General features: G+C 45.0%; 1 protein-coding gene across 5 annotated transcripts; it reads right to left on the minus strand.

Annotated features, from left to right (window-relative positions):
• On the minus strand, positions 1–27,591 carry CARD19 (caspase recruitment domain family member 19). 5 transcript variants are annotated; one of them, XM_082768064.1, is made up of 7 exons: positions 27,005–27,591; positions 17,561–17,641; positions 16,121–16,263; positions 14,221–14,374; positions 8,642–8,701; positions 6,384–6,455; positions 1–4,692 (listed from the first exon to the last, which is right to left on the minus strand). In XM_082768064.1, the coding sequence occupies exons 2-7, from the start codon at positions 17,580–17,582 to the stop codon at positions 4,580–4,582; spliced, it is 564 nt and encodes a 187-aa protein (XP_082624190.1). In that variant the 5' UTR covers positions 17,583–17,641; positions 27,005–27,591; the 3' UTR covers positions 1–4,579. The 5 variants fall into 5 exon arrangements, with proteins under 5 accessions (XP_082624190.1, XP_082624191.1, XP_082624188.1 ...); XM_082768065.1 differs by lacking the exon at positions 27,005–27,591 and adding an exon at positions 22,211–22,290; XM_082768062.1 differs by lacking the exon at positions 17,561–17,641 and having other exon boundaries at positions 27,005–27,588.

Genomic DNA, 27,591 nt, shown 5'->3' on the forward strand with positions numbered 1-27,591 from the left:
TCATTGACCAAATGTTTTAATGTTTTTAATTTATTACAGTATGAGAAAAAAAAATCACAAATGAAAGAAGGAAGAAAGGTAACTTTGCCTCAGCAGCTTCCAACACTGCAGGCAACAGCTATCAAGTAGCCCTGCATGCCCTGGAGTGAATCATCACTTCATTATAGCTCTCACTTGCAGGCACACCATCCTCCACTGAAGTACTTTAAATAGCAGGCTGTCTTTAAATGGAGCTGTGCAAATTCACAGTATGATCTGTCACTTCGCTTCCCAGCCCTTCGGAAGCAGACGGCCCAGCCAGCCTGCCTCAGCCATTCAGGGTGCTGGGGCCAGCAGCCTGCTCGCTGCTCGGGGGCTGCAACACCACCTAGCTCTCCTGCTGGAACCTAGGGACCCCAGGCACTACGGACAGGACAATCAGAGTTCAGCTTTACTTAAAATCAGAAAGCCCCTTCACGTGAAAAAGCAGGGAAAAATGATGACTTTTGGCTAGGTATCAGCCTTGCAGGAGGCAGGGCCGCACAGCACAGCACATGCTGGTGCTGCTTGATATCCTGCACGCTCCCACACTTTGGTGGCCACACTTCGTCTTGACCATCTTTTCCCTGAGCGCTGTGTTCAGCCCTCCAGATGAGGATTGCTGACCTCATAGCTGCTTGGCACCTTAGCCCTTGATGCTGCTAATGCAAACATTTTTCAGCTTCAACCAGAGTAGCACAAGGTGAGACAAGGTAAGTGGAAAACATGGCTGCTTTTTATTAGCTCCTCTATGTCTAGTGTATGTTTATCATGACATTGACAAGAACGGCCTCCATCCTCTGCACGCTCAGCCACCTACTGAATTGCACACAGCCAGGCCAAGTTCCCTGCACAGGCAGCTAGGCGTGCTCCTCAGCACCAGTGCATCTTCAGCCATAAATGCCAAGCTGTTCTCGACAGGGAAGCTGAAAATTTGCAGCTGGCAGGCTCATCCAGAACCCTACCGAATTTATTTTGAAGTAAATAACACTGCCTGCCTAGAAGGACCTGACTCCCAAGCAGGTATATACGTGCTTCCTCCGGGACCCAAATACAGAATTATCACTTCATTTGTCTGCGTTTGCTGCACAGACACACTTGTGGAGAAGCGTATTAAACCTTGGCATTTGTTCCTGAAAGAAAAATTTTCAGAGAAAAAGAATGTCTCCCAACAGGCTCGCCTGCAATGCTCTGTTCTACCCCAGAGAAGTACAAAACACCCACTGAAGTTCTGCCCAACTTCTTTAAGCCTTTTTAAGGACTATGATGGTGCAGGGAAAGGGAAGGAAAGGAGCCTAGTCATTGCTTTCTCTGGAGACTGCATATTGCACAAGCCTCTGCACACGACAGCTTTATAGCTACCCTCACTTTTTAAATTAAAAACTAGCGCTGATAAAGGAACAGATTATTTTCCATTCTTTGCTGTCAGGTTCTGTCACCAACAACAGTGGGATGAATCTGAGCTTGTTTTTCCTCCCTCCTCCCAGCCCTAGCCCTGGGGATAGCTTGTCCTGGAATTTTTTTCCTGAGAGGCATCTTTATCTCAAGCAACCTCAAAAAGAAATACAGCCAGAGCCTTCAGTAAGCCTTCCTACTCCCTATGGTTTCAGAGGCTCAAGAAAGCCCCTTGGTGTAATGATCTGGGAGGACCATGTGCTGCTGCACAGCTGCTGTGCTCCTGGGGCAGTTTGGACTTGGGAGGGCTCCTGGCATTGCTGGGCATCCTCGAACCAGCAAGCACAGCAGGGTCTCACCTTCAGGTTAAGCAAGGCACCGACAGCTTCTGCAGGTGTCAGTAACAGATCACAACAATTTGCAACCTGTTATTCTAAGGGTAACGTGGTAAATGACCTAAGCAGAAGGAATCTGCCTAGCAGCAATGAGACTTCTGGTTTTGCTTTAAAATGAGGTGTGACTGTTGCCATTATTTCAAATAATGTTTTTCATGTAAAATGGAATATGCTTCTTCTAATGAGGTTTCGAAGTTGGCTTCAAGGCAAGGATTTAAAGCCTCCTTGGAGGTCAGAAGTATTTTTTCTAGTCCCTTAAAAAGGGGTTGATATAGGATTTAATCAGGAGTGGGGAGAGTAACAATTCATTCCAAATGCTATAAATCAGAGATGGTTTGCTGGAGAAAATCCACCTGTTGTCACTTTTAACAGAAGGCAAGGCACAGTGGAAACAACAGACCTTAATAAAGCCCTTCCCAAGATGGAAGGCAGCACAGCAACAGCTCATGGTGTAACACAGGCAGCAGAGCCTTGCGGTGTGCCCAAAGCAGAGCTGTTCGGCAACGCTATAGGAAACACTCAGCTCTGTCACTGTTCTCTCCCTAATAAGATTCCCCATGGAGATTAGATTGAGCAGACACAAGAGATGGTGGGATGGAGGCAGGGGAAAAGAAGTCGAAATAAACTGCTCTGCTGGGTGTTATTTTGTTTGCCTGGTATTTGTATCATTTCAGATTTTACGCTGCACCAATCAGGCCATTAAGTGTTTATAACATCCCATGGCCCGCTGCTGATCTTGGAGTATGTCTGTCTATACAAACCACTGCTCTGCTGAGAGCTGCACAGTTACCCCAGGGGAGCTGTTACTGAAACACCAGCTCTGCAAAGGAGTGGCTGCAGCTGTGTAAAAATATCCAGGCCAGCTCCAGAGCAGCTGCTTCAGGTGCCGGCAGCAGCAGAAACCCCGCAGCCAGGAGCTCAGCTTGGCTCACCTGTCCCCAGAGGGTCAGAAGGAATGCTTAGCCAGGTAGCTGGTGCTGACTTGCAGCATGCTTGCAGCAGTACCACAACCAGGCTGCAGCCCATTTCATTTCACCTGGGTGTTTCAGGTGAGCTGCAGTCACTGCAGTGATGACCATCAGGATGCACTGTCAAGATTTTGCCTACTGCAGACTGCGGCTACTCTTACTTGAGGTTGGCTCTTGCCTCAGTCACTGCAAAGTAGTAGGTTAAAACATTCCGTCACAACAGTAAAAACTGGGGAGCTTTGAGCCCTTTTTCATCACTCAGACATTTCCTGAAAATACTCCATGGGTCTTTTATTTAGAAATTTGGCCCTGTACCCACTTCCTCCTCTGGAATACACTCCTGCTACAACATCTGGTGAGTATTGTGCTGGAAAGAAATACAGTTACTACAAGATAATTTGCCCTGGAGAATATGATGGCATTTTTATAGCATAAAGTTTAAAGCTGGAAGACAATCTTTGGTCTGGATGTTTTGAGAAATCCACTTCAAATGACTTCATTTCTCCAAAAGCTCTGTCACTTGAATAAGATGCAGCAACATCACAAGTTACCATGCACTGAAGGATCCCATGTGAAATTCTAACGGCTTTCAATTTGATTCGGAAGTTGCATTCCAGTGAAAGAGGAGCCACAAAGTATCTTTCTCACCAAGTACAGGGAAACAGTCACCCCAGGTTCTTCATGTACTTGAACAGGCCATGGAAGAACTACCCACTGATAATGTCACTTCTCACAACCATTTGTACTGAGCTAGGCAGGAGCTTGGTTAGGTTTCCAAAAGCTAAGAAAACCCAGATACTTCATTTGCAGCCCTGACTCCCTGAACCTCCCTCAAGAATTTTTGTTTTACTCTGTATGCTGAAAATGGGTTCTGCAGGTTTTTCAGGTTTCATCTTCTAGACAAAAAACACATAAAACAACATTATGAACAATCGCAGGCTCTTCAAGTACATATACACATTTTTGGCCATTAAAAAAGTCACAATACTAAGTCCCTGCAAAATACTGTGGATTACTCCAGTTTCTTGGATGTACAGTCCCCAAAACACCTCACTGGTACAGACAAAGCTAACTCTGAAAAATCTTAGTAGTTTCAAGTGCTTCAGATCAGACATTCCAGTCCCCAGGACCCTCCACGGGCTGGGCACTAGCCTGCAGGAGTTCCAGTGCATTTAAACCATGATGAACAGCTCAACATGAGCACGAACAAGGCAGGTGTGGTGAGGCACAAACAGGATTAGAAAACATGGCAAGGATTAGGCATACACAAAGGTAACTGGCACTGAAAAGCTCTGTAGGTACCAGTAGGTACCTGAGCTCAGGTAGTAAGGATAAAGGATCTAGACAAAACAGACAATCCAGAGATGGAAATCCATTTCTTAGTAAGGCTTTGAGTGTGTGTGGTGTGTTTTTAAGTGCTTTTCTTAAATTAATTATCATAAAAGACAGTGTAGCATTCTTTAAACAGTTACGTTCCTTCATTCCAGTACAAAAAACATATATGCAAAATATGGCTTAAGACCCATGATCAGTTAGGATATAATTTTATAGCTTGTATTAAAAATACTTTTATCCAAATGATAAATATTTTAAAATAAGCGTTTACAAAAATAAATGGTCCATTCCCATAAGGAAGGACATATATAGCTGAAATTCTGAATACATCTTCAGGCAACACAATTATTGATGAAGCTAGTTAATAAAATCTTTGGTATGAGAGTATAGTACATTAATATTCATGCACCGTTGTCTTCCCTTGGCAGATACACTGTACAGATGTCTAAGTGAAGAGGCAGCTTTTCCTTAATTTCTTGATATGTCTTCCAAATACAACATACAAATATTTCTAACATGTCTTCCTATGATAATAGGAGAAAAGCCCAAGATTCTCCTGGCTCTTCCTATGACTTTCGTATCTAAAACAGAAATGAAGATGGGAGGAAAGAGAGAACATGAACACAGTTAAATTTCATTCTAGCTAGTGCGCAGCATCTAGGAAAAATAAAAATCAATACAAAAATTACTCTAGAGGAAAGCCTGTTTCCTTCAATATTGTATGCATCAACAGCCAAGACAGGATAATGATGAATGTGAGGACTGCTGCAGTCCCAGGCACACAAATAGGAGGCTACTGAGCTAGGTAAGGAGGCAGTTTTGCACTTGAGCATGGCCTTGGATATGAGGGTGGTGTGAGTGTGGAATGTCACATCCAGGTCTGGTGGTCCTGTTACACAGGGGGCATTGCGACTCTGCACAGATACAAAAGAGTAACAAGAACTGGATAAAAGAGCCTTGGAAAAAAGACTTGGAGAGCTTTAGCAGCTTATTTTACAGAGTCGCTCAAGTCATCGAGGCACCAGCACCTCCACAGGGAGACAACATGAAGTGTCAATTGGCACAGAAACAAGGGATTAAGGGCTCTAATCTGGTAGAGAAAGGCGTAATAAATTTTCAGCTGGAGCTGAAAACAACTTTGTAAGATACACACTTCTAATACTCTGGACAATTAACTGGGATCAAGGGACGTGATGGATCCTGTTTGTTTTTTTGTTTTTTTTTGACTGGTCCATGAATGATCTTCTGAAAATGCGTCTGTAAAATGCTGATGACTGAACCCGATGAAGGAAGGTGATGGCAGCTAAGGAAGCACAAGAGTTAACCTCAAAGGTCTAATGGTTCTCTGTTAATCTTAAACCCTGACTCTGTGGAAAGTCCAGCTGAGGGACTGATCTGGGAGCAAAGTGTAACAGCCCAGACATCACCCAAAACATCCAAGAGCCTGTGCTACAGATCAGGGATAGCAGCCCACAGCTCCAGAAAAAAGAAAAAAAAAAAAGAAAATGACAATGCCCAAATATGACTGCTGTGACCAAGGTGTAAGGACCAGAAGGCATTAATCTAAAATGAAGTTTGGGCTCTGATCCCCACCCACCCTGTAGAGATGGCACTTCCCCCAGCACGTGAAGGCCAAGAGGAAGCAATCCCGCTGAGCCAGCTGCCCGCTCCTGCTGGTGCTGACTCGCTGGTTCCCTGCAGCTGACCCACTGGGACATGCCAGTGCCCTTCCTGCTAAGGGTCGCCACCCTCACAGCAGCGCTGGGAGAGCAGAGGCAGGGCTGGGAAGCCGAGCAGGTACCTGCCCTGGCCAGCTGTTACGGAGCAGACAGCAGGGAGAGCAAAACCCAGAGCCAGCAGCAGAGGTGATGCTGTAGCTGTTTGGGCTCAGCAATCAAGCAGAGACCCATAGCCCTGGAACCGGTTGTGCTTCAACAGCTCCAGAAGGTGTGGGAGCCAGGAGGTTTGGGGCTGCTTTCCTGCCTCTGCCTCATGGCTGCTGGGAATCATGACCCATTGCTATAGCAACAGGAGCTCACATGGCTGCTGCCTTTAAAAAGGGCCCCTACTTGCGGCATCTTCTGTAGGCAACCTATCCATTATTTATACCTCTGCATGTCTGAAGTGCAATTTGTATCCTAACCTCATTAATGAATGATGACACCTTGACCCGCTCTATTAAGTAAGCCATGTTAGATCAAGAAGCACACCGCTCTCCCCAGTCACGTGCTAAAGTAAGGCAAAAGAGAGAAAAAACACCGAGGTACATTACCTGAGTGAGAGCAATACCAAAACAATGCAAATCCTGCAGCCACGCTAAAACAAGTGAGGAAAAACACTGGACCTAGAGAAAACGAAAAAGGGAACCCATTAGGACAGAGCAGAGCAGTGGAAGTTTATCTCAGTTCCTAAATCATCAATTGCTTTTAATATGCATAACTAAGTGTATTCAAATGAAGCTAGCACATTCACAATTATGTATGTGCTGTACCTAACCTACTATGAAGTACATCTACTACACCATAATTAATTTTTACTAGTTGCTTTGACATCATTCACTGTTTGCCTCTGTTTGCATAACTGTATTCTACTAAACCGAAGTGAGAGCTTCCTTAGGTGTTTTCTTAGTATGAAACTTAGCAAAAACACCTTTAAACACTACAACAAAATGCTAACCAGATTACTGGGACCTCACCCACATAATGTAGTGTTTTACTCCATTGGGTCAATGTACTGCCCATGGGGTAAGAGTACTGAGAAAATACAGCACATGAGATTGCAGTCCCTTACAAGCAAGGCTTCAGGGTTTTGTTTTATCCCATTTTTTGCCTTGTGCCTATCTCCTTTTTCCCTAAACAAACTGCTACTCTCCCTGAATCCTGCTGTGGAGGCAGCACGCTCAAGTTCCACTGGGTTCAATCATGCAAAGTCATCTTTTTGTAAGAAGCGTGCAGAATCAGGCCCTGTAAAAATAACTAATGCTACAGAAGGAAAACAGAACCAATGCCAGAAGCCCATTCAGTGCCAGCCATCAGTTCAGTTTCCTTGATTGCAACTAGTACACAGGACTTACTTTATTCCTGTAGCTGTATGTCTCATTTATTTTAATAGCACCTATGCACACATTCATATAAAATGTAGCAGGAAGGGACTGCATGCAATTATATATACAGCTATTCACAAATTATGCTTTCATAACAAAAACAAATATTCTTGTTCCTGTTTACAATTCTGAAGTACAGAGCCACACGCATACCTCAAACCTCTCACTAGAAACACTGCTTTAATGCGTCTGCCTGGAATTACATGCAGCTTAATGCTGATGTTCAATAAAACCTTTCTAATTCATACTTATCCATATACAAAAGCCTCACAAATATTTATATCAGCTTCTTTATCATCTAATATTCTATTTATATTTATGACTTCCCTATGAATTAAACTACACCTATCAATTTAAGGAAAAACATACGCTAGACTAACAAATCAGTGGGAGCCAATCACATGGACATGGACATTAAAGAAACAGCAGTGGAGCAACAACTTGGTTGCTCTTTCAGATGTAACCTCCCTAAGAGGGTCACTAGTAGCTGAATAACCTCCAGTCTGATGGTGGCTCTTTCATCAGCGTGAGGAAGAAGAGAAATTATTTCATTTTCTTATTTCTGAGAACCTTGTCTGATCTTCCTATTATGCTGCAATCAGCAATAGCAGTGTGAACAAAAACCTGAACAGCAAATTGGTTAAATATTCAAAGAAGTGACACACAAATATACGTCGAACTAAACTGTGTTTCTGCCCTTTGTTTCAGTCTTCTATTAGGAGGGAAACTGCCAAAAAAGCACATTTCGTATAAGGTGCTTTTAATATCCCATAATTGAATGCAAATTTCTATATAAAACATCAACTAAAACTTAAATGATACGAGTTCATTATGAATTTCAAAAAATTCATCTTTCTTTCAGTTTCTTCAGCTTTTCAATTTCTTTCCAAAATATCTTTCTGTGAATAAAAAATATATGCCTCTCTGTAATCTGGGCATCAAAAAAAGCAAGAGAAAAAAAACACGTTTCCCTAAGGAAAATATAGTTAACTTCATCCTTGCTTATTTTCCTGTCTTTCTTTTTAAATGATTTGCACTTAAATTGAAAGCTTTAAAAAAATCAAAAAATTTGAAAGCTATACAGAAAAATTGATGGCCTTGTGCAAAGCCACAGCAGCAGCAGCTGAATAGCCCTTCCTATTCAAGCCCTGAACAAATCATAGGAAATGAAGAGTTTAGCTAAAACAAAGCAAGTAAAATACCATTGTGAATATTGATTAAACTCTACGGTCTCTTGAATTTCCTGGCACTGTTTTCCTCAACAGCAGCTCAGTATGCTTTCCTCCATTAATTCCATTTAAATGGTGACAGTAAAGATATCATAAAACAAGCAATTTGTTACATGAAATGCAAGTTACATGATAAAATAAATTGCATCATAATCTGAAAAGCCATTCCATAAAGTGACAATGTATGCATTTATTTACCCCTGTCATTTAGCATACATTTCTCCATCTCAGAGTCTATCTCTGTGGAATCTGTGGTTTCTAGAAATAAAAGCAATACATCACAAGTTAGTACTCAGCTCAAGCAAACACACAAACATAATCAGCACATGCTAAATTCTGCAAAATACCACATTTCAGAAAAATATCATTTTTTGACAGCAAATATTAGCCCCTCCCAAAATAAATCATTGCTACAGTTAAACCTGGATATATTTTGATCAAAAGACAGAGTTACACCATCATTTGAATGCACTATAAATAGCTATAAATGGTTGCAGCAACACCTCTGATCTGGTTAGGCTCTAGCCACATAAGTAACATTACACACAGCCGTGCTGGCATTCAGACATGAGGGACAACTACTGACAACCACTGGCACATGAGTACTTTACGACACTCAAATTGTTTCCCAAGTGAGAAAAGCAGGAGCTAATCCTTCCGTAATGCCAGAATCTTTCATTGTGCTAAATACAAAATATTTGTGAGCCAACAACGAATGTGCTAATCTGAAAAAACAACCTTCTGATTTAATGTAGCACTATCCTTTCTGGTCTGTTCTTGAGTAAATCTCCATGCTTGAATATATCTGGCAGATGAAGCACTCAGAACGAACTGCTTGGCACAGATTATTTACCCAAATTCTGCTTTCAGCTAAATACTTGTACAGCTTCTTTTTGAAATCTGTAGGTGCTTTGAGCTAACATCTGGCACAAATAATTTTTGCCTCTAGGTAGCATTTTTTTTTTTTTTTTGCAAAATCAAGTCGAAAAGGAGATTGACCTTAAGAAAAGATTTTCAAGAGTTAGCAGCTATAAGGGGCTGCGTCAGGCTGGCGGGCGGTCACCAGTGGGGTCCCTCAAGGCTCCATTTTAGGGCCTGTACTTTTCAATATTTTTATAAACGATCTGGATGTAGGAATAGAAGGTATTTTGAGCAAGTTTGCTGATGACACCAAACTTGGAGGAGTTGTGGACTCGAATGAGGGTGGAAAGGCCTTGCAGAGGGATCTGGATAGGTTGGAGAGCTGGGCAATCACCAACCGCATGAAGTTCAATAAGAGCAAGTGCCGGGTCCTGCACCTGGGACGGGGAAACCCTGGCTGCACGTACAGACTGGGCGATGAGACGCTGGAGAGCAGCCTAGAAGAGAGGGATCTGGGGGTCGTGGTAGACAGCAAGTTGAATATGAGCCAGCAGTGTGCCCTGGCAGCCAGGAGGGCCAACCGTGTCCTGGGGTGCATCAAGCACAGCATCGCTAGTAGGTCAAGGGAGGTGATTGTCCCACTCTACTCTGTGCTGTGCGGCCTCACCTTGAGTACTGTGTGCAGTTCTGGGCACCACAGTATAAAAAGGACATGAAACTGTTGGAGAGTGTCCAGAGGAGGGCTACGAAGATGGTGAAAGGCCTGGAGGGGAAGACATATGAGGAGTGGCTGAGGGCACTGGGCCTGTTCAGCCTGGAGAAGAGGAGGCTGAGGGGAGACCTCATCACAGTCTACAACTTCCTCGTAAGGGGGTGTCGAGAGGCAGGAGACCTTTTCTCCATTAACACCAGTGACAGGACCCGCGGGAACGGGGTTAAGCTGAGGCAGGGGAAATTTAGGCTGGACGTCAGGAGGGGGTTCTTCACAGAGAGGGTGGTTGCACACTGGAACAGGCTCCCCAGGGAAGTGGTCACTGCACCGAGCCTGTCTGAATTTAAGAAGAGATTGGACTGTGCACTTAGTCACATGGTCTGAACTTTTGGGTAGACCTGTGCGGTGTCAAGAGTTGGACTTGATGATCCTTGAGGGTCCCTTCCAACTCAGGATATTCTATGAATCTATGATTCTATGATAAAATTATTTTTCTGAAATACAAGAAAGTTGTGCTGTTGCTATTTTTTCCCTTTATTTAGAGTCATCCCATGCAGGTTTACTCCAAGTTAGCGCTCTGCACACGTAAGATATAGGGATAACTGCAGAACAGCTTTTGGAAGGGCTTGAGGAAGAATAGTCATTTAGGCTCTCCTAAAAACATGGTCTGAAAGCATAACAGGATGGGTGAGAGGACACTAAGAAAGCAGCTGTGGAGTAAAATATCTAAGCAGCATCTTTGTTTTACTAGAACAAGCCCAGACTGATTCTTTGCCCATTTCTTGCATATTCATGCACAGAGACGAGGTGAAGCAGAGCCTCCACCTCTGCTTTGGGCAGAGATCTGCAGCTGATTTTTTTTTTTCTTTCATAAACTTCTTGGTAGACAAGAGGTTTTTCTGTTTGTTTGTTTGTTTGTTTTTAAAAAGGCACAAAGTCAGAGTTTCAAATTTGATGGTCAATAGGACAGAATTTGAGACAGGTCTAAGCTGATGTTCTCCTGCACAACAATTTGGTGCTACATGAGGTGTCCTGGAAAGCTGCTCTGTACACCTGCCCTCAGCCAGACTGCGAACGCTCATCTCCCACATTACAAACATCCCTCTCGGGGGGGGTGACAGCACAGCACTCAAGCAGAACAGAAACATCTGAACCACTTTTCTGCAGAGCTTGAGTCACACTGGGGGAGAAAGGATTGCTGCAGAGCCTCCATGGTGCGCTCTGCATCGATGGCAATCTTACGTAGCCTGCCTGTTGTGAGGGACGTCCTCTCTAGATACTCTAGTAAAGAAATCCCCGCACTCCACGGGAGAGCACAGCCAACTCTGCACTTCTGCCAAGCTATCATTTGGTTGAACTGAGCTGATCCTTTATCTTTCTAATCCGTGTCAGCTTTGAGAGAAATAAAACCATTTTCTGAGTCACATGGAAATCCTGTTTGGCTTCAGTAGCTTTGTCCATGTTGTGTGCCTTCTCCACCCTCTAGTGGGAATTAGGAGACATTGCTAAACATTTCACTTGCAATATTATACTTGAGGCAAAGAAAAGAAATCTTGTTCTAGCACAAATACTGAAGTTGTTTTTGTAATGAAAGAGAAGTCTTTGAAAGGTTCTCCTTTGTAGAATATGTTTTTGACTACTCCTATGAGTAACATAAAAGTTGCACATGTTGGAGGTCTGAAGGATAATGCCTGTAATCAAAATGATTCAAGTTCACAGAAATGAGAAATTGTAGCTTATACTGAAAAAGTAGCTTTTTCTGAAGAATTAATTCATATGTGGTTTTAGCTCAATATACTGCACAGATGTTTTTCAGCCTTTCAATCCAGAATGCAGACATTTGTTTTAGTTACGGAACTCGTAAGAAGCAGCAAACACATTAATGCAAACACTCTTATCACCTTACTTCCTCCTTGGGTCAATACAAGGAAACTGCACAATCTCACCATGTAGTACTGATTTAACTCAGTTATTTAAATTGTTCTCATCGCTCTGAGGATGGTGACATAAGATTGTACCAAGACACAGGGTATTAATGACTTACAACTGTTACTAGGAGTCCCTCTACATAATGCAATTGCAGATAAATAGCTTGGGAGAACCATGAGCAGCTATTTTTGCTTTGACGAAGCCTTAGCACATGTACTTGTTATGTGCTGTCTGAACATGAGAAGGCCCTCACCCTGCATGGCTCCTCGAGAAAAGCTCTCTGAATTAACCAAGGGGCAGGGATGAGCATGTTCATGTTCTAGCTAACAGTCAAAAAAAAGTTGCTCAGAGGCCCTGTGCAAGCTTCCTCTCTGCTAGTCTGTCCAGGTGTGACAACAGCACAACGCAGTGTGAGGGGCCATCTGCTCAACATCTGCACACCTACCCATGTGAGTTTTATGGGTACTGATGAACCTGTGCACAGCTGTGCAGTTTCTAGTACCCAGCTGAATTCAGACCATCTACAGGGCATGTAGTCAGGCCTCGGCAAACGTGTACAGATAAGGTAAGAGCCATGTTCAGAAATGGCTTGTAGAAGATAAGAGTTATTGAACGTTAACAGAGTTTAAATTCTTAAAACATCAATACACGCTTGAAATTATATTCTTAGTGACTACACTAAGACTTCTTAAGTTGCTCTTAATTACTAAAGGCTGTCTGCAGCCTTCTAGTCAGCCTGGCAGGAAAACCTGTCGCCCTTCACCTCTACCTCAGATAAAAGTGATAGATCGAAGACTATTTGATTCAAGAGCCTGTTCTCTGAAAGGGCATGGCAGCTGCAAGGTGAATAGCAGATCAAAAGCACTGCCTTAGATCTGCTGCAAGGCTGAATCAATAGGGATTCATGTTCAGCTGAGATTCTGAGGCAGGGATGGGCCCGTTCAAGGGAGTTTGGGTATAGGATCTGGAGAGTTGGGGGCTTTGCAGCCTTCCTGTGCAGGCAGTGAAGTGGCGCAGTCTACCAGCTGTTATGTTTATGCTGCACAGACACAAACCTTTTCCTTCAAAAAAGGAAGGCTGAACAAAACTAGACAATGATGTACCTTAAAAGGTAATTACAATTTTGCCTGTTTTTTTTTTTCTGCCAGTTGCATGCCATACTCCAGAAATAAGAGAAAGAGTAGATTTACTTGTTGGTCTTTTGTTTCTTTAGACTTAGGAACTTTTGATGAAACAGTTTGAATCTAAATAGTGTTTGACCCACGTTACTAAAACTTCCTCTGGCACATAACTGTGGAGATTTTATAACTGGAATCAACTGACTGTTGAAGCATTAGTACTGTTAGAAATTAGTACTGTTAGATATTTCTTAAGGAATTCTTAAACTGCAGTCCCTTTGCACCTTCACTAACCCATATGCAGGAGCTTTCCCTCAAGCTGCTCAAGTCATTTCAGCATGCTGGAGGCCTAAACATATTTCCCATCCATTTTGAATATTGTTCTTTTCTCCAGTTCACTAGGCAGGGAAAAAAAAGAAAAATCAACATACAGTGATTCAGGCTTGATACTTTTCCTTAAAGAACTTAGCTTCTTTGCAGTGTAGTGTCAAATCTGAAGTTTGGGCTTCAGTCCTTCTGGACTATGTCCATGTATACATATACATATTTTTGGTGGGAAGTTTTATGGACATCAATCAGGCATGCCAGATGCACAAAATGAGCCCTAAGTGACTAATATTGTAGTTCAGCATTGCAAAGGTACATGGATGAAACATGATTTAGCAGTGTTTGCTTCATCTTAAAGTAGACACAACTGGGTGATTTACAGATTGAGATAAAGGCAAGTTTCTTAGCCACTGGGTTTTTAAGCTTAACAAATTGAAGGTTTTTTTATTCTAATACTCTGACTTGTTGTGAAGAAGAGTAAACACTGATGAAATAAAAAATCCATGAAGAGCCAATGTTACAAAGAGAGAAATTGTCCCTCATATGAGCTATACTGCTGTCTTACATGTAGCACTTAAAACGTTTCAAGCATGAGTGCTCGTATTTCTAGGTTATCAAATATTTTTTGACATCCAAAACCCACCAACAAGAAGAGCTATGCAATCAAAATCCCTTACTGCTTTTTTAAAATTCCAGTCAGATGAAATCCTTACATTAAATATATATATATATATACACACGTAAATAATCTGAACAGATCATCTGAAATGAGATTTCATAATACATGGATAAGGAAATCCACAATTCATTCAACGTACAAATCAACTTACTCAAGATTTTCCTGCTTGGCAGGTCATTATACAGCTGTTCAGCATTGATCTGTAGAGCTCTGTAAAATTCTTGACAGTGTCTGTCTCCTTTCTTTTGAAGGTGCTTTATCAGATATGAGAGCCTGGTATGGAGTGATGCCTTTGGATTCCTGAACTGTAAGAGAAAAGCACTCATCAGAAGAGAGACTACAACAGCTGGAGAACAATCTTATATCACTTCACGATATGCCAAGAAATAAAGATATTGAGCTCATGTTACATTTGATAAAACAATGGGCCAGAAAATTAGGGGAACCTAAAAAGGACATGCTTGGGACTCTTCAAGACCCTGAGCTCCATCTGGACAGCACTGCTTGTTGGAGAGCATATTGCCTCTGCTTTCCTTCTTTTCTTTTTTTTTTTTTTGCTGTCTCAATAAAGTGACAGCTACTTCACATTTGATGTTTCCTCTGTATTCAAACTAACGTGGTACTTGCCACTCCACAATTTGATTCTGACAGCAAATAGGAAATACCAACAAATGCCATGTTTTCAGGTTTTCCCTTAGATACCTAGCAGTGATCACCCAAAAAGGTATTTTATACTACTTATATTAGTCCCAATATTGGAGTGTTCATCATCCCAAGATTACACATCTCATTGCTTCCAGAACTGCTGCATACCCAGTGCAGCATTTATGAATTCTCATTACTCAGGCACGACGGCAAGCAGCTGCAGAAGAAAGCTCTTTTTTTCTGTACTCTAAAATGTGATGAATATTAGAAGACCTTACAAAGAAAAATGAAAATATGTACCTTACACACATCAGACTGATCTCAGCTTATTTGGAAAGTGTCCAAAGTCATTCTCAGCAAAGCATTAGATTTCATACCAGTACAGTAGATAATATTTGCAGTACATTTAGTTAGGATCAATTCATTCTCTAGGGGGATGGGAATACAATGCATCTGATATAACACTCCTTATTCTGGCAAAATTTCCACAAGGTCAAATAGATACATCAGGAATGGTAAGCTTCCTAAATGCTCAGAGATGACAGAAACTTGCCTGGACCTACATGAAAGTAGCTCGTTACTATTTGCTAAGTGTAGAAATCAATCAAAAAAAAAATCATAAATTCCTCTTTCATTTATTTTGAAGACCTTGAGGAAATTAGACCATCTTTAATTGTGCACATGATACTGATTGTCGTAACTTGGTGGCTGGATTGGCTCAGCTGATGACGTAGCGCTGTTCTCCACCACCAAATCACTATTTATCCCCATAAAGTTTGACTGAGAAAGAATTAGATCTATGCTTTCCTATTGCAGAACTACTCATGTGCCAAAACTCTGAGCCTTCTGCAGACAATGCAATCAGTAGAGGGCAAGTACAAGCTGTTACAATGAGGATCTGGGCAGCTTTTAACTGCCTTTCAGTCTACACAGGTTTAAAAGATCTTTCTCCCTAAAAACAGCTACCTGTTTTTAATAGCTCAAGGAGGCCTTCCTCCACGTACAGCTAGACCTCCTGAAGATGTTACTAACTCCATCCACTTCTCAGCCCCAACAATTATAGAAGACAGCAATGAGGTGAAGAAGCAACTCAGCTCACATGTACCTGACCTAGTCTTTGAGCTGCCACCAACAGAAAACAGAGGGTATTATGTTGAGAAAAATAGGGATAGAATTTTCTTAACACAGAAGTTTTCTTGGCACTTCACTGTTTGAAGATACATTTGTTAATCCCCGAAGTGCTGAAATACTACAGAAAGAACTGCTAATATAAGTGCAAATTAAGATGAGAAAGAACGCCTAGGCAGATATTGAAGAATGTGGGCTTTTTAGTGTGAAAGGCTCACTAGACAGCACTCAGAAAAACAATGCAACATTCAGAGAGATAATAAAATTCATTAAGTTACCTTTTCTGCTTCTGTATCGGTGAGAATTTGGGGGTAGACTCTATTAAGCTGAAGGATAATTTTATCAACCACTTGCTCATTCAGTCGGCTATTGCTTGTAAGAAAATACATGTCATGTTGCAGCCGCTGACAATACGACTGATCTAAGAATAAAATAACACAAAGAACAAGACACAGTAAGTAATATCACAGTAAGCAAAATCACAGTAAGCAAACTATTTTTAAGTCCTGTACATTCCACTTTCCTAACAGTGGTTAAATGCATAAAATAGAATTATTACCATCACATAAGTTTTGAAAGCCAAACTGTCTATCAGGGATATGTAACACAGCCACATGCTTTCAAAGACCTGTCCATTAAAATTACACAAGCCTGACCCCCTGGCTAGTCACTGGTACTGCCCTCTCTTTCCAAAGGCTCTAAATTATTTGGATGTCAAGCACTAACCAATATCTAATCATATTGAGAGCATCCATTCGGTCCTAATATTGTTAAATCACTGAACATTTTCTGCCATTTATAAATACAAAGTCAGATTGCAGAGCTTAAAAATAACATCTTAAACTAACTTTTCTGTAAATGTGTTTCATAGATGTTCTCTATTACATAGCACAGTAAAAGGACTTAATTTGGCTTCAAAGGACGTAAGCAGCTGATACCAATACACAGAGCAGTGCTGGTCTTTGCCTGCTGCTTAGGACCCGATGATGACAGCGGCTGGCAGTACAGGACGGGGTGCAGGGAAGCTCGCCCAGACAGTCACAACAGGGCTGAGACAACTTGGCACCAATGTCACCCAACCTGCCAAGGGTTTAGTGCTGCCTTTTGTCTAACAGGAGAAGCCAGCCATGTGCCCAGCATAAACTGCCCAGACTGAAACAAAACTGGAACATTGGGAGCAAATCTCTGTTAAAGGGCCATGAATTTTTTTAAAGAAGGAATCCTTGCATTCCACCTCACCCAGGAGAGGGGAGAAAGAGAATTCAAAAGCAGTAACTTTATTTTATTTTTTTTTACTGTGACACTGTGTGTGTACACTCAAATACTCATTCCAATAAAACACCTTTTTATATTAATCCAGACCTCTGCAAATACACAAATCCACACTTGCTATTGTTTTAGGCACCATTTCCAATTTGACAGCAATGGCTTTTGCAGGAGTTTCACTCTTAGAGCATAGCTTTCCCTATAGCTATTAGTGTGTATTGCCCATACTAAAATACAGACACAAGTTCAGGCAGGTTCCACAGGTTACTGCGCCCTTATCAGATTCAGAAATGGAACATCTGTGACAATGTTTTAAGTGTTAACGTCTGACCTGCGCAAGTGTGCTCTACCAAGTCCACTGGTCGATGTAAACTGCTAAAGTTGAGCGCATCACACCCGAGCAGCACAGGAAGAAAAAAAAAAGGAAAGAAAAGGAAAAAAAAGCACAGTACCTTCCCCCTGCTTAAAGCACATGCACAGGTTTTATGGTATTTTGGCTACCAGAAAACACACCATCATCACTTCTCTGTGCCCTGTGATTTAGAGAAGACAAACAGAAGAATTAAGGAGAAAGCCAGAAAATGAATGCATGATGCACTGTGCCTATGCACAGCCCTTGCTCTTTCATAGTTGTCTTTTTTTTTTTTTTTTTTTTTAATTACACTGTCCTTTTCCTGTGTTTGTATAGCGCTAACAGCATTTGCAGGAAAGAGCTCAGGAAAACCTCCCAGTGTGATCACTGTGCAGTAACAACTTCTCTGCTGCCAGTGCCACTCCTGCTCAAACAAAAACACAGCTATTGATACTGCACAGAGCGGCATTCCACAGGCAAAACAGAACTGGAGTCACATTCTTACTTTTTATTACAAACACATTATTTTCATATGTTTCTAATTCCTAGCCTTCCCACTTCTCTCTTCCAAGGCAGACTTACAGTGTGCGTTTAGAAACACAGTGCACTGACACATTTGCTGAGCAAGTCTGTTTCGTTGCACTAAGTTCAACAAAAGGACTGAAATCAAACTTCTCCTCTTCAAATCCACTCATCTGGATGCGTGACAGGCTCAGGTAGGACTGGGACATAACACGAACAGGGCCTCAGGCACCAGGGTACCATCAAGTTGTCTGTCTGTGCCAATAGGTTTTGGGGAATGAGATGCCATGTCACCTGCTTCCTCCTTGCCACCCAGTGAGGACAGATTCCTCCTCCTTCCTCTGCCTCAGCTACATGATCTGAAGTGTCTCTGAGCATCACAAACAACTCTGTACATTCTGCACGCTTACAAAAACACATTTTGAACCCGGGGCTTACAAGCTAGTAGAGCCATTAAACTTCAAATAACACCTTGACATTCAATAACAAATGACAACAAGTGCTAAAAGCAAGGCAAAGATCCAACAAACAGGATATATACTAGTTAGTAAAATAAAAACAGCACTGAAGTGTCATCTCTTCTGGTTCCCACATGCCCCGTTACTGCCTTGTCAGCACAGATTCCCATGCAGGCAGCACAAGGAGGTCTATCAGAAGCAGTTACACCTGTGAAGTTAATTGTGACCAGCTGATGATCACATTTAAGCTGAGATCATTTTCTGAGCACTCAGGTGCACTCCATGTCCTCACAGTGCTTTTCATTTACACACACTCACTGAACCATCATCAGTCTTATCAAAGGCTTTTTGCTGCCATCTGCAACCTGCACACTTGTGCACCGCAGATTACATTACGTAGCGTAAGCCTCACTGAGATTTCAGGAGTGGCTCCATTTTCCTCCTGTTTAAGACAAAATGCTTGAGGAGAGAGCAAGACAGCGCTCTTAGCAGACATTGCTTTCTGTGCCTGCCAAGGACAAACCCTAGGTCTGGCTCAGGTGCCTGCAGGATGTTTTTCCAGTCCCATGGGCTGCTCCATTTCCAAGAGTTACCTCTGAAGCGGCCTGCTTCCTGCCCCACAAAGACGCTTCACCCACCTGTACCATCACCTCCAAACCACCTCACTTCAGGATGTAGGACTGGGTGCAAGGTTTAAAATGTTCTGCAGAGAGGTTATTGAGCTCAACACCAGTTCAACACCAAGAAGTAACCTCCAGCATCTCCCTGGCTTCTTCTGAAGCCCCCCAGCTCTCCTGGGACACCGAGAAGTCTCTGCTCAGCCCACAGGAGCAATGGCAGTGTTCAAGCTCCTGGTAGACCAGGAAAGAGAACGCCCACGGAGGCCACCCACCAGTGCAGAACTGTGCTCCAGCTGCTAAATTAAATAAATAACAATAATAAATTCCACACCAGCAAAACCCCACCGATGCTAGCGGCTGGGACGTGGCACCCTGCCCTGAGGTGATAAGGCTATCTGGAAAGCACACACATGCATTCCAAACCCCACATGCTGCTCTGTGGCCCAGTGTGCCCAGGCCTGTCCCAGCCACCTCCTGTCCCCACCAGTGCCACCAGCAGACACCAGTGGCAGCTTGTCCCCAGGCCACTGGGCCCTGCCCGGGGCAGCCAGCTGGGCCCTGCTGTAGCACAGCAGCCCGGTGACCCGCCATGTTCTGCCCCAGCACGGCAGTGCTCTACAGCAGTCTCACCAATGCTTGTCAGTACTGAACACACCCTTCACTTACATTTTTAAATAAAAGAAGCCCAAAGCAGCTAGCTTCACACCTGCAGTGAAACTACCAACACATTTTCAGGCTCTAGGAATCCAGGAGCTGGTGGTCTGGGACATTTCACATACCCACCCTTTATCTCACTGTCTCAAAGAGGCAACAGCTATTGGAAAGAAAATCTTAAATCTCTATGCCACGGTGACTGTTTTTAAGCAGAAGCCACCGCAGCATTGCAAGGACCATCTCATTATTGGCTGGTGCTTGCCCAGAAGCCTGAAGCAGCAAAACCATGGACCTTGACCACAGCTACAGTGCCACGGCATGGCCAGACATTTTAACACCCCCCAAATGGTGTTGCTAGCTGCTGGCACTGACAACACAAACATGTCGCTATCAGGTCGCTGTCATAAACTGCTTTGTAATTTTCATTCTGCTTAATTATTCTTTCCTTAGAAGACCCCATATTGTTTTGTACATAAGGAACAACAAATGGGACAGAGCAAACTGGATTTTTGCTTCCACCCCCCTTGTGTACTCTCTTTCATAACCTACTTTTGCTGCCCTTTCAGATAAAAAACACGTGGCCCAGTGGCCATACCATCCTTACATTGCATTTTAGATTGCCACCTACGTTTAACACTGTAAAACAAACAAACAAACAAACAAACAAACAAACAAACCCCCACGGCTGAATTTCAAATTTGTATGCCTGTGGTCAGTCATTCCTCACAGCAATGTGCCACTTAACTGTGCTCTGTGCTCTAATTCATGCAGGGGCCCAGGGAGCCTGAACACTGCCAGCTGCCTGAAGCCAGGCAGGTAGCCATTTCCAATGAACACCTCCACCAATATTTACATAAGGACTCACGATACTGTCTCTTACACCACTATATATTTTTATGGTGCTGTGTTCTGTTTGGTTTCCCATTAAAAGCCTCCTTCAATTTACCAAGCAAACAGACAAGATAAAGCAGAAAAATTTAAATGCAACAGATGCAAAACCCCAATACATCTCTCCTGTTCTTCATAACAACACATATAATTTGTGAACATCAGTTCTAGAAACTTAATGGTATCTGCTAGGTAATGTAAACACGAGTCGCAACTTCCTGTAAAACTTGCTCGATCATTTTCATAAACCTCACAAAGGCAATCTGACAATTAAAACCTCAAGGCGTGGGTCCAACTACTTGCATGTATGTATGCGAACTCCCTGTTAAAGCATCTCAGCAAAGAGCTGAAAAATCAACGAAATGTTAGTTTTTACTCTAATTTAGTTGTTGGCTTTCCCCTTTCAAGGGCCTACCTAAGAAAGGCATGCTGAGGATTTAAGAGGGAATCTGGCTGCAGAGAAGTGGACCCAGATTATCAAATCACACTGGTTACCAAATGTACCCGTGATGAGGAGGGACTAGTCTGCTCCTCTGGTCTGGAATCGGTGATATTGAGCTAGAAGACAGCTTGCCTCTCTCCCAAGCTTCACTTACACAAGGCCACCACTGCTACCACAAGGTAAGTGCCTTGACAGCAACTTCAACAACTTATCTTTATCTGGACGTCTTTTAAAAATAGAAGATAAAACAAAGAAGTGTTAAAATGCTCTTTATACTTGAATGTGGCATTATTTTACGTGGTCCTTCAACCTTCGTATGAAAAATAAGTAATTGGGCTCTAAGGTAACCAGGAGAGCTCATCCTGCAGGTGCAGTGGCACAGTCTCACTGAGCAGAAGGCTGGGACCAGGTGTAAGTGACAGATTTCTTTCAGTCATCGCGCACTGCACAGCCGGCCTGCTCTAGCGTGAAATCTGGTATGGAAGTGACTCTGCCCTGAGGAATTCTTTTGCCCACATACATTACAGCCCCGCTGCTTTTGGTGGAGAAACACATATGCTTAATTTCACACACACGCCTGATCCCATTTGCTGACTCTAACCCTCAGCACAACTCACGCATCTCTCCGTAAAACCTGCAGAACTGATGCCAGCACTGCAAGGCAAGCTCCCTGCTCCAAGTGCCGGAGCGAAACCTTGACAGGGAGCTGGGAAACAGGCGGCCTCGGTCCGGCCCCGCGGCGTGCAGCGAGCACCTCCCGCGGCCCCCGGCTTGTGCAGCACGGACCGCCCCTGCCCAGCAGCCGCACACGTCCCGGTGACTCACGAGCTGGTTTTGGCTCGCGGAATTAAATTAAACCCGGGGGCGGCTCGGCCTCGGGATCTCAAGTTTTTAGGACCCGACAGCGCCGGGGACCGATCGCGCGGCGGCAGGTAAACAAACGCGCAGCCCAGAAGCAGGGCGGCACGGAGAGAGGTACAGGGCAAAAACGGGGTGCTGCCGCAGGGCGCCCAGTATGAGCCAGTACAGCCCAGCACAGCCCAGCATGACCCAGCACAGCCCGGCGCGGGGCTGCGCTGCGAGCGGCGGCGCCCCCCACCCCGTGCACCGCCCGGCCGAAGCCCCAGCCCCTTCCCCAGCCCCTTCCCTTCCCTCCCGTTCCTCACCGGCCATAGCGGCCCGGCCCGGCCCTTCCTGCTGCTGCCGAGCGCGGTGGGGCCGCCCCGGGGCTGGGCAGCGCCGCCCGCCCCGGCCCGCCCCCGGGCGGCCCTGACAGCCCCGTGTGTGTGTGACAGCCGTGTGACAACCGCGCACCAGCCGTGTGACAGTCGTGTGCAAGGGCAGCCCGCGTTCCTGCGGTGCGGCCGCGAGGGGTGAGCCCAGCCCGCGGGTCCTCAGCCCCGTCCCAGGAGACCCTCGGCTCCCCTCGGCGGCAGAGGAGTGCGCAGCGAAGCATCCGATTAGTAAGGGCGTGTTTGCTTCCGAGGAAGGAAGTGCAAGGAACTCTGTGTACTTTAAAAGCTCCCGTCAGCATAAAATTTCATAAACCTTTAATTACCCAGCAAGGTGTGGAGACAAAATGATATTCCCAGATATAAACGCTGTGGAGAAGCAAGGCTGAACCGTATGTTTGCGAATTAGAATCATAGAACATCCCGAGTTGGAAGCGACCCATAAGGATCAGCAAGTCCAACTCCTGGCACCGCACAGGTCTGCCCAAAAGTTTAGACCAAGTGCACAGTCCAAACACTTTTTAAATTCAGACAGGCTCGGTGCAGTGACTACGTCCCTGGGGAGCCTGTACCAGTGTGCAACCACCCTCTCGGTGAAGAACCTCTTCCTGATGTCCAGCCTAAACTTCCCCTGCCTCAGTTTAACACCATTCCCGAGGGTCCTATCACTGGTGTTTACAGAGAATGGGTCACCTGCCTCTCCACTCCCCCTCCCGAGGAAGTTGTAGGCAGCGATGAGGTCTCCCCTCAGCCTCCTCTTCTCCAGGCTGAACAGGCCCAGTGCCCTCAGCCACTCCTCATATGTCTTCCCCTCTAGGCTCTTCACCATCTTCGTTGCCCTCCTCTGGACACTCTCCAACAGTTTAATCTCCTTTTTGTACTGCGGTGCCCAGAGCTGCACACAGTACTCGAGGTGAGGCCACACCAGTGCAGAGTAGAGCGGGACAATCACCTCCCTTGACCTACTAGCGATGCTGTGCTTGATGCACCCCAGGACACGGTTGGCCCTCCTGGCTGCCAGGGCACACTGCTGGCTCATATTCAACTTGCTGTCAACCACAACCCCCAGATCCCTCTCTGCAGGGCTGCTCTCCAGCGTCTCATCGCCCAGTCTCTATGTATAGCTAGGGTTGCCCCGTCCCAGGTGCAGGACCTGGCACTTGCTTTTGTTAAACTTCATGTGGTTGGTGATCGCCCAGCTCTCCAATCTGTCCAGATCTCTCTGCAAGGCCTTTCCACCCTCAGCTGAGTCCACAACTCCTCCAAGTTTGGTGTCATCAGCAAATTTGCTCAGAACACCTTCTAGTCCTACATCCAAATCATTTATAAAGACATTGAAGAGGACTGGCCCTAAAATGGAGCCTTGAGGGACCCCACTAGTGACTGTCCGCCAGCCTCATGTGGCCCCATTAACCACAACCCTTTGAGCCCTGCCCGTCAGCCAATTGCTCACCCATCGTATGATGTTTTTGTTGAGTTGTATGCTGGACATTTTGTCCAGTAGAATCCTATGGGAAACTGTGTCAAAAGCCTTGCTGAAGTCCAAAAAGATCACATCAGCTGGTTTCCCTTGATCGACTAGACAGGTGATCTTGTCATAAAAGGAAATCAAATTTGTTAGGCAGGACCTACCCCTCATGAACCCATGTTGGCTGGGACCAATGACAATTGTGATGAAGGAATATGTTTTTACTTTTTTTTTTTTTTGTTTTGTTTTGTTTCTTAACTATGATATCTGGTATTTTTCTAACAGAAAAGTTTGTTTTCTCCTATGGTAAAGATACGGCATGATTTATAATTATGACTTACGTTGAAAACACGGCACCCAGTTAACACACTGCTGCCCTGCACAGCCCTGGGCATCTTCAGGCACTGGCTTAAGAAGACACTTTTCACTAAGACAACTTGGTTCTGTTACACAGCAAGTTCCCGAGCAGCACAACACACCCTTGCACTGGAAACAAAACCTTTGCATGGGTGGCCACAGAGACAAAAACAGCTGAAGGGTTAGCCCGTAAGAAGTTGTGTGTCTGTGCCATTTAAACCCTAATGGGTGAGGAAGTTATAGCAGTGTACTGGGATTAGTTAGACAGATGATAAAACATACAGCCCTTGCTTTTGGTGATGCAGTGTCTTGGGAGCAGACACCTGAACATTTAGATGGGACCCAGGAAGAATCCAGATCTTTCCTGCATTGCTCTTCCACAGCCTGCTGGTCCCTTGCTTCTTCCAGAAGTGCTTGGCTGCGTGCTCTATGGAAAGTCTGGGTTTATATACATATATATAGGTTTACATGCTCCCAGACTGACTGGAAGCTGTATTTGGTGCACGTGTCAGCAGCAGATTTTAACTTGCTGTGTGAAGTCTAAAAATGAGGCCAGTGCAGTGCATGGGCCTGTGGGTCCCAGCTGCGACCCCGGCAGGGTCAGGAGAGCTGCGCTCACTTGGTGCTGGCTGCAAGCAGGGGTCAGCCAGTAACAGCGCTGGGTTCGACCCGTTGGAGACCTCTGTGGGTTCAGATCGCAGTTCCTTCAGTGAGATTTTGGCCCAGCTCCACCACCGAGCTTGCAGTGCTGAAGCCTGATGCCCGGCCTGCTCAGGCCCACAGTGCAGGCAGGGGCTGCGAAAGGAACCGGGGAGGACTTTCCTCACAGCCGGCTGCACGTCCCTGCAGGAGACGGCTCAGCTAAGCCTAGGCCTGGCCACGGAGGGGGAGAGGTGGAGTAAAACAGAGCCTTTGCGGGAAGTTTGCGAGTGCTGCCACTTGGCGGTGTGCGGGAGGAAGGGCCATACCCGGCACCAGCCCTGAGAAGCTGCGTGGGGATGGATACCGGGCTGTCCTAGCAGGGTCAGGCAGTCCTCAAGTCTTCCTCCAGACCTCTGAGCTCTGCAATATTCTCGCCTTCGTTCTCAGCGCCTGGCCTTCCCTGCCAGGTTGGCATTTCCACCCTGGTGGAGCACTCCGGGGGCGAGGCTCCCACCCGGCATCACATCCAACACCTGCACCCTCTGAGCCTCGTCTCTGTGGGGCTAACACAGGACATCCCCCTGGCCAGCAACCCTGAGCTTTTGCAAGCCAGCCTGTTACAACCACCTTAATTAGCAAATGAGATACCCAAGACCCCACATTTACTCCTGAAAATGTCTCGGTCTATACCTCCATACTTCAAATTGAAGCAGCTTCCCTATCTTTAAAAAATGTAATAATATAGGAGAAAAAAAAATAATAAAAAAAATAATAAAAAAACCCACCTCCTTGGAAAAGTTTTAGTATTACAAAATAATGTGACATGGTTATGGTGCCTGCCCTTGGGAAGATGAATAGACTATAAGCATCCTGAGTTTATTCAGTTCACCCTCAGAAATCCAGATTTTCTGAACAGCATGAAAACAGGTTTTTAACTTATCATTATTGCACACAGAGACCTTGATCATGCCCATATCAAAGTCATTTGTAGCAACCTGATGTAGTAATAGAAACAGGCACCTTGTGGAAAGGAAATTGTCATTTTTATAGCTCCTCTCATCATATTTTTAAGCGAATTTCATCTGTATATTAAAATATTACAGCAATAGACGTTGCTGAGCACTGAGAAGCAGTGGCATATGGCACGATGAAAGTTTGCTTTTATGACTGTGTTATACAGCTGTGAGTTCACTGCAGTTTGTGCTCTTCTCAAAAATGTCCCTGGAGTCACTACCAGCATCTAAACCACAGACCTGAAAACCTGGTAGCCTTACTCTGACACAGACTGAAACCTCTGACACAAATGATATTTAGCAGGCAGTGTTTCTGAGCGCTGTGGAATGAAAGTGCAAAGCAACCGCTCAGGAGTGCCGCAGCGTACACTGACACACTGCCTGGAGATATTTTTGTCCTGCAGGCTCAGATAATGATGCAAGCATCAAGGGTTAAATAAAGCTTCTCCTCATGCCCGTGGCACGTCTGCCTGCTGTAACCTTACCGCCAGGAAGGTTGCTTTGGGAAGGCAGGTACAGGAGGCAGGCGGCGGGGTGCTGGGGGGGGACACGGCCGTGTCCCACACACACACCACCCGTGCTGGGGCCTGGCCTTGGCAGGATCCGGCCACCGAGTCCCCTCCCACAGCCAGGCCCGTGACATTCAAAGAGCACAGCCAGAAATGGAGCACAGCTTTCAGGACCAGCAGCCAGGACAAGCTGGGCACAGAGGGCTAAATGAAACCCTTGTGCCTGTGAAGCAAATTGTGCTTTATTTTCAAAATGGTCACAGACAGAGCAGCCCTGGGCCAGGCCCTCGCTCCCTGCTGCCAGCCGAGCTGGACCACGGGGCTGATCTGGCTTCTCAACCTCTGGGATTTCTCTCAGGCTTCCTCCCCCCCCCCAGCCTAGCAGCCAGATGAAGCGACCTGACTGAGTTTCATTTCCCAGCTTGTACAAGGGCAGCAGATGCATTTCCTGGGTAGTTGATCTCCAACGCGATCGCTGCTTCCCCCTGCGAAACCGCCTGATTTCTTTATTTATCAAGTTACTTCATTTACTAAGCCTTTCCCTTGCCATGGTGGCGTCAGCATGCCGCGTTTCCTCATTCTATCCGTTAACTGTTAAATCACAACATGAGTCTCCACTTTCCCCCAGCTGAACGGGACCAGAGCCCTGCAGAGACGAACAAAACCCGGGTTTCAACCTAGTCTCACCCTGCGTTCAAGGAGGAGATGTGCTGGGACTGCCTGAGCCCCCCTCACTTACATGTCCTGTAGAGCATGGTCCAGGCGGCGGCGGGGCCGCTCCCCCCGCTTGTGGTGGTGGTTTTCTTTTTTTCTTTTTTTTTTTCTTTTTCCTTCTGGCTCCAGACGCCAGGGCGGAAGCTCCACCACAGAGCTTCGCTCCCTGGCGGCCCAGCCTCGGGGGGGGGCCCGGGGCAGGTTTCGCTTCTGGTGGCTGTGACAGCAGGGAGCCACCCACTGTGTCCTTGGGAATGTTGGTGGCGTTGGCAGGACGCAAAGGTTGCACAGACAGCGCAAAAACGGAGCACCCCTTGCTCCTGGCACACCGCAGAGGTTGGCACGTAGAATAAGCCCTCATATATCGGCTGTAACTCACGTCGGAAATACCACAGACAGTGCTGTGAGGTTGTACGTGGGGTGACAAAGAGCTTCACATATGTGTTCAAAACCACGCGGCTTGATATCTGATCCCTTTTTAAAAAAAAAAAACAAAAACAAAACAAAAAAAAAACCAACAACAACAAAAAACAAATTATGTAAAGGAGTAAAATACTCGCCCCATTATGTGTTTTTTGTTTGTTTGTTTTTCTGAAAACCCCTAAACATCGA

The sequence above is a fragment of the Aythya marila genome (assembly GCF_965140915.1).
Source record: "Aythya marila genome assembly, chromosome: 10".
Taxonomy (NCBI): Eukaryota; Metazoa; Chordata; class Aves; order Anseriformes; family Anatidae; genus Aythya; species Aythya marila.

Bases quoted from the DNA above. Each gene is read 5' to 3' on its own strand.
- CARD19 (XM_082768064.1), bottom strand. From the start codon at position 17,582: ATGTGCTTTAAGCAGGGGGAAG. The intron at 14,375-16,120 runs GTAACTTAATGA...TTTCTCTTACAG, and splicing joins CCGATACAGAAGCAGAAAAG to TTCAGGAATCCAAAGGCATC. The intron at 4,693-6,383 runs GTAATGTACCTC...TTTCTGTTTTAG, and splicing joins TTGGTATTGCTCTCACTCAG to ATACGAAAGTCATAGGAAGA.